The sequence below is a fragment of the Vicugna pacos genome, chromosome 6 (assembly GCF_048564905.1).
Source record: "Vicugna pacos chromosome 6, VicPac4, whole genome shotgun sequence".
Classification (NCBI taxonomy): Eukaryota; Metazoa; Chordata; class Mammalia; order Artiodactyla; family Camelidae; genus Vicugna; species Vicugna pacos.
In genome coordinates, this window is record NC_132992.1 from 33,934,764 (window position 1) to 33,941,248 (window position 6,485).

The following is a 6,485-nucleotide window of genomic DNA, read 5'->3' on the forward strand; positions in this document are numbered from 1 at the left end:
GAACGACATTGCTTTTACCCAGGAGTCTGCATTTTGGTCAGGGTGCAGTGTGGATGTCTCCCCTGTGCTACCCTTGCTGTCACGGTGGCTTGAAGCCCGGAAGCTGGAACCACCTGAGGGCTCGCTCTCACACACCCAGTGCTTGGTGCTGGCTGCTCACTGAGCACGTTGGTTTCTCTCCATGAGGGCCTCTCAAGTAGTCTCAGTTGTTTGGTTCTCTGCCAGCATGGTGGTTGGCTTCCTCAGAGTGAGTATCTTCTACAGAGCAAGCCGGGCAGAAGCTGTGTTGTTTTTATTACCTAGATTTTTAAGTCATATGGCCTCTATTCTACCATATTCCATCTTGGACAATCAAGTGCTCCCACCAGATTAAAAAAGAAGGGCTACAGACCCCACCTCCCAGCGGGAGGAGTGATGTAGTCATGTAAGAGGAACCTGCAGGGTGGAGACAGACAGTGGCAGTCCCAGCGGAGCACAGCCTACCTCGGTGCTACAGGTGCCTGTGGTCAGGGCGCTTGAAACCACTGACCTACCACAGCCTAGTCAGAGCCTTTGACTAGGCTGGGGTCTGCTCTGTCCAATCCACATATACTGAGAATGGAAGAAGAATGGCTCTCCCGAAAGTTATTCTCTTTGATGAATTACTGATACCACGTGAAGTGGGAAAGGATGCCAGGGAGCCAAAGTAGAATTCCCACACCACTGTCCAGAGAATTGCACTTCTAATATCCCTGTACCATTTGCTAAACAAGTTATCCTGATCATGTCCCCGTAATGGAAAAGGAGAGAGCCACGGAGGTGAAATTATTGTTAGTTCTAAACATCTTGAGTCCAAGTCTCTTAAAAAGCAACAAAACTATAGCTAAAGATAAAGCACATTGTCAGTAGTGATTCTGGCTGGAGAGCCACAGCAAACAAGAGCTCGGATGAGGACCGGAAGGACACTCTGCCCAGCTGAGAAGGAGGAACTTCTCAGGAGATCCACCCCTGCCCTGGGCCTGCTTCCCGGGCTGTGGGAGAGAAATGTCTGCTCAGGAAGGCCCCTCCCTCCCCGGTGGGGGCTCTGTCCTTGAGTGGCAGCCCCAGCCTGTGCCTGCCTGGTGCCCGGGACCCGTGGTGTCATCCCCTCCTCTCTGTCATAGGACACAGGGCAAGGAGGTAAGGCACTCTGGCCCCGGACCAGAGAGGTTCCTGTCTTCTCCTGATGGTGCTCAGCTTCAGCCCTGGCAGGAGGGCAGGCCCTGGAAAGCCAGGTGTGCGGGACCTGGGTATAGCTTTGCACGGGGTTTAGGGGAAGTGATGGTGGGAGGGGGAAGAGGAGGAAGCAGAAACCAGCAGAACAGTGTCCTTGGCTTTCGAAGCACAGAGCTGGTGCCTGTGAATGGGGGTCAACAAATAAACAAGGAACCAACTCTTCCTGCTCAGCTAAGAGGCTTTATTCCGTTGCTGGCCCCCCAACCCAGTGTGATTCTAGATCAGCTCCAGGGAAGACGGTCCGGTTCTTGCAGGTGGAGACTTTTCATGGTTTTCTTTATCCAGGGCAGGAAACTTGAGACTTTGGTGCAGGCCCGTGGAGTGGACCCATCTTTTTGTCCATAGGAGACAATGCCCTGGGCCACATTGTCACACACGAGAGGGCCCCCGGAGTCCCCCTGAGGGCAGAGGGAGGGAAAGGACTGAGCCCGCTCTCCTCCTGGTCCCGCCTCCCCTGCCCTCCCAGGCCCCCTCTCGGAGGAGGCCCCGCCTTGCATGGCCTCTACGTAGGAGGTCAGAGGGCAGGGCTGGCTCCCATGGACCCCTCGGCTGCCAAGCCCTGACCCTGGACATTGTCACTGCTTCACTTCACCCCGGGTGGCAGCTCCTTCTCCTCCCCCAGGTCCCTGATCCTCTCCCTATGAAGGTGCTGTGGGATGGTGGCTCCAGGCTGCTGTTTAAGGACAGGGAAGCAGGTGGGTGGGGCTGACACTCAACACGGAGGACGAGCCCTTAATCAAGGTGTGTTCCAGCTCTAAGAGACACCTGGTTTTAACTACCGCACACTCAGGTAGCACAGTTTTCTAACACCTATGCCTCACTGTATTGCAAATTCCTCCTTCTGGAGGGGAACCTGTTTGGATTCGCTCTAGGTCCTTTGTAGCCTTGCAGAGGCCCTAGACACTCCCAGCTCTGGCTGTTCCCCTCTTGTCTTCCTGGACAGAAAGATCCCAGCCTAGAGGGTGAGGCAGTCCCCACGACTTGGGTCCTCAGGTCCCAGATCTCCCAGAGCCAAGCAAGGCGTTCTGTCATTCTCACCTTAAAGGAAGCTTTCTTTTTCTTTGGGTCCCCCACACACAGCTGGATGATCTTGTTGTAATAATTGCGTAGGTGGGATTCACACTTTTGATCCTCTTGCACAATCAGCTTTACCTCCTGCAGTGTGTCTGGGTAATTCTCCATCGCCACCGCCACCCGCCCCCAGCCGGCCACATCGCATGCCTGTCCTGGCTTCACCCGGTCCCGGCCCCCGGGCAGCCTGAGGGGCCTCACAGCTGCCGTCCGCTTGGCCTTTCTCTGCAGCTGATGGGGAGAGACAGGGTCCAGCTCAGCCAGCGGCCTCCGGGCCGGGACACTGCAGTGAGACCGCAGAGCCCTCGCTCCCACCTGAGCCCCGGGGACAGGTCGGGTGGCCAGGACGGGAGGGAGGAAAGGGACTGGTTGCAGTGGGAGGGAAGACAGTGTTTCCAGGAGGGCAGAGAAGCAGGGAGGTTTCCTTACCTGCAGTAACATGATGTCATTGGCGTAGTTCCTCTTATTATAGTCTGGGTGGCGGATGGCTTTTCTCACTGGAATCACCTGCTGGGTCCTCTCCTGCTTCTTGATGTTGTGGGCCCCCAGGGTGACGTTGATTGAGCTGCACAGAGAGCAGAGAGGGTGTGGGGAGTGTGGTGTCACAGGAGGGCCAGCCCCTGTGCGGAGCCATGTGGGGTTGGTGACATAGGGGCAGAGCAGGGCTGCAGCTGAGGGGAAATCAAGGTGACAAAATGGCCTGGAGGCCGAGCTCTCCATACCCTGTTTCTTGGCAGCCGAGGTGTGATTCTGGAGCCATTGTTAAAGGCACGGCAGTTCTTGAGGGTCAGTACCCCCCGCAGGAAAAGAGCTGAAATTGCACTAGTGTGCATTCTGATACCCAGGCATGCCCTACCTTCAGTCTTTTTTGCCTCAGCAATGCCGCTGGCACTGACCTGCCCCTCTCCCCACTGCCCGCCTTCTCACCCTCTCAGGAGCCCTCCCAGCTCATGTGTTCCTAGGAGCCTGGTTGTTCCTGGAGAAAAAGGTAGAACTCCCTGCCAGGGGCTTTCAGGAGGGTGGGGGCTGCTGGCTGCTTCTCACCTTCCCCAACAGTGAGCGGCGGTCAGCACGAAGTCCTCTCGTATCAGGAACCCGCCACACCTGCTCCGGTCATCCTGATTCCAGATCTGAAGGTACGCCATGTAGGGGCGGGAGTGGGGCTTGGCCTCATGGCCCCCGATGATCTCCCCTGAAGGAAAAGTTTGTCTTGCTTGTTTGCACCCACTAAGTACACCCGGCAGGCTTCTGCCCCATGCTCAGAACCGCTGGGCATGGTGGGGGCCCAGCCTGGCCTGGATTTCAGAGGACTGGGGAGGGTCTTCAACTTCCTCCTCTTGGTCTGCGTATCTGTTTTCCACACACAACTGAAAGTGAGCATCTTAGGGACAGCAAAGTCCTAGAGGCTTCCAGAAACTCCAATCCTGACTGTGCTTTGTGTCAGGTGAGTTTCTGGGGGCACTGTTACCCTGTGATGTGTAGGACAGCCCTGCTTTCCAGTGCTGGGGATGTTAGTGTAGGGATCTAGAAGCTGTCATAGCCTATTTCCCAGGGCCTGACATGTAGTCAGTGGCCAGTAGGTGCTGGCTGCGTGAAGGAAGGACCCAGTGGGCCTCAGGATGAGGGTGGTTGGTAGGGCCGGTGCTGGTGGGAGTCTGGAAAGCAGAAGTCAGGTCTGCCAAACAGTGGCTTCATCCTTGAAAGAGAGGAGCCTCTAATGGCCTCGGGAGGAAAACTGAGCTGGAGACAGGGACTGAGGGGCCTTGGGTCTGAGCAAAGGCAACAGCACCAGCTCCGGGGTCTGCTGAGTTCTGGGCCTCTCTCCTAAGCAGGTGCTGAGGGGAGCACCTGTTTCATCCTCGTGGCAGAAGTCAGGCCCGCTCTGCCCTCTGCAGGGGGAATTTAGTATTTTCTCTTTTCCAGTTTCCAACCCTCTGCCATCATCTAGAAAAGTTCTGCTTTCCAGACGGCAGAAGTAGGGCCTGAAGAGGGGATAGTACCCACTGGCTCCTCTTGAGAACAGCATTCTGCTCTGCCATTCCTGCCAGTGGCGTCTCCAGCATCATACTTGGGGGTATGAGATGGGACAGGAGCCGGTGTTCAAAACGTTCCTGGTGGATAGATAGGCCAGGGCTATGCAGAGAGGGAAGGAGATCTGTGCCAAATGGAGGATGTAGTTGGGCCTCTGAGAGTGGGGATGGTCACTCACCTGCATTTGTCCCGGGGGGCAGTAAAAAGGCCAGTGGGAGCAGGAGCAGGAGTGGCTGCATCTTCCCAGGAAGGCTGCCCAGGTTGGAGCTGCTGGTGCTTCCTTGTTGCTCTCTTTTAGCCCCCAGGAGAGGAAGGAGGTACGAGTGGGATCGGTGACCTGGGGTTTCCCTCTGGTTTTGTGGTGCTTCATGCGAGAAGGCTTTCTATGACAGCTGCCCCGCCCCCACTCCGTCTACCTGATGACGTTCTCTGGGTGATTGTGTGAGAAACGTGCAGAGACCACGTCAGTACCCACAGGTGATGACTCAGAGCAGACCACTTGTTCCAGCTCGGAGCAGGAACCCCAGAGTACACGGTGGGGACTGTAGGATGTGGTATTGACCAGCAGAGATACTGGACCCCAGAAACCTGAGTCCTCAATGGTAGAACCACCAATGTCTCATTTCCATGCTGCTAAGTTCATCAGGATGATTTCTTTAGCAGATGTGTGCTTAGGCTCTGCTCTATGCTATGACCAAACATACTGGAGATGTGTCTCCTCTCCTTAGAGAACTGACTGTCTGGTGGAGGAGAAATATCAGAACGCAGCATGGGAAGGGCTGTGGTGGAGGGAGGCACAAGACATAACAGAGCGTGGCCACCATCTGCTAAATCCATAGAATCACCCATTCATCATCTTAGCTTCATTTCTAGCAGATTTTTCACATCTTTTAAGTTATAAATGATAGAGTCCATCTTTCTTGTCAATGTTTTTAACAAAAGTCCTGCACTTGACATTTATTGGCTCAAAGTAATGAATCACTCTGACCCTAAAAATTCAATCTACTGATTGACTTGAGCCTAGATCATTCCTACTTTGGATAGGCTAGGGTCAGTCCCACCCAAACCACATGAGTTAAGATGGGGAAAGGGCTGGTTCACCAAAGGAAGTTCAGATTGAAAAATTGCCTGTACCATGTGAAGTGGGAAAGCATGCTGTGTGACCAAGGACCAATAATTATTCTTTTGATATTCTCTGTCCTCTGTCCAGAGAGCCAGACTTCTGCCCGACCCGTTATGGGCTCACATACACTAAACAAATTCTCCTGATGATCTTGCTGTAATGGAAGTGAAGGACCAGTGTTTCTAAACAGCCCAAGCCCACTTCTATTCAAGAACAACAAAGAACATCTCAGGGGTTAGAGTCTGGTGATTTAAAGTTCCTGTCTTTACATTGTCTGTACTTTGCACTTTTTCTATGAGGAATATTATGTATCAAAAGGCATAATTCCAGTGTCAGTATCCTCCTTATCAAACCAAATGCATTTACCAAACCTCTGCTTTTTTGAACTTAGCTCGCCCAGTGGTAGAAATTTTAAAAATAAAGTTAGCTTTGTGATTTTAGTGGTAATATATGTTCATTTAGAAAATTTGGAAAGTAGAAAGGAAAAATATCACTCCTGTGTCCCACAGACAGACTGTCACCATAAACACTACATTTTAAATACTTGGGATCATGTTATATATACAGTGACATTTTCTTTTATCCTCATGTAACCCTGCAATTTAAGCATTTTCTCCTTGCTTTTAAGTATCTATTAGTCAACATCAGCATAGCTCTCTTCCCTAGTTATCAAAATTTTTAACATGTACTTAATTTCCAAAAATGTTGGAAATTTAAAAAAATTTAGAGACAATAATTAAAATTACCTAATTTTCTATCACTCATTGATAATAATCTTTAATGTCATGAAGTAACATCTAACATTTTTTTCTCATGTATATGTGCATTTTTTAAAGTTACAAGGGGATTTTGCTAAATATAAGGCTGTGAGTCTTTATTAAAAACTGAGGAGAAATTCATATAACATACAATTAACTACTTTAAAGTTAGTGGCATTTAGTGCATCAAAATTTTGTGTAACTACCACCTCTCTCTAGTTTCAAAACTTTTTTAAAACCCCAGAAGA

At 51.5% G+C, this 6,485-nt stretch overlaps 1 protein-coding gene across 1 annotated transcript; it reads right to left on the minus strand.

Moving 5' to 3' along the window:
- Nucleotides 1–1,437: 1,437 nt before the first annotated feature.
- On the minus strand, nucleotides 1,438–4,610 carry LOC140697106 (granzyme B-like). The gene is made up of 5 exons (XM_072963959.1): nucleotides 4,535–4,610; nucleotides 3,370–3,517; nucleotides 2,755–2,890; nucleotides 2,293–2,556; nucleotides 1,438–1,652 (listed from the first exon to the last, which is right to left on the minus strand). Exons 1-5 carry the CDS (start codon nucleotides 4,593–4,595, stop codon nucleotides 1,476–1,478), a joined length of 786 nt encoding a protein of 261 aa, XP_072820060.1. The 5' UTR covers nucleotides 4,596–4,610; the 3' UTR covers nucleotides 1,438–1,475.
- Between the last annotated feature and the right edge of the window lie 1,875 nt (nucleotides 4,611–6,485).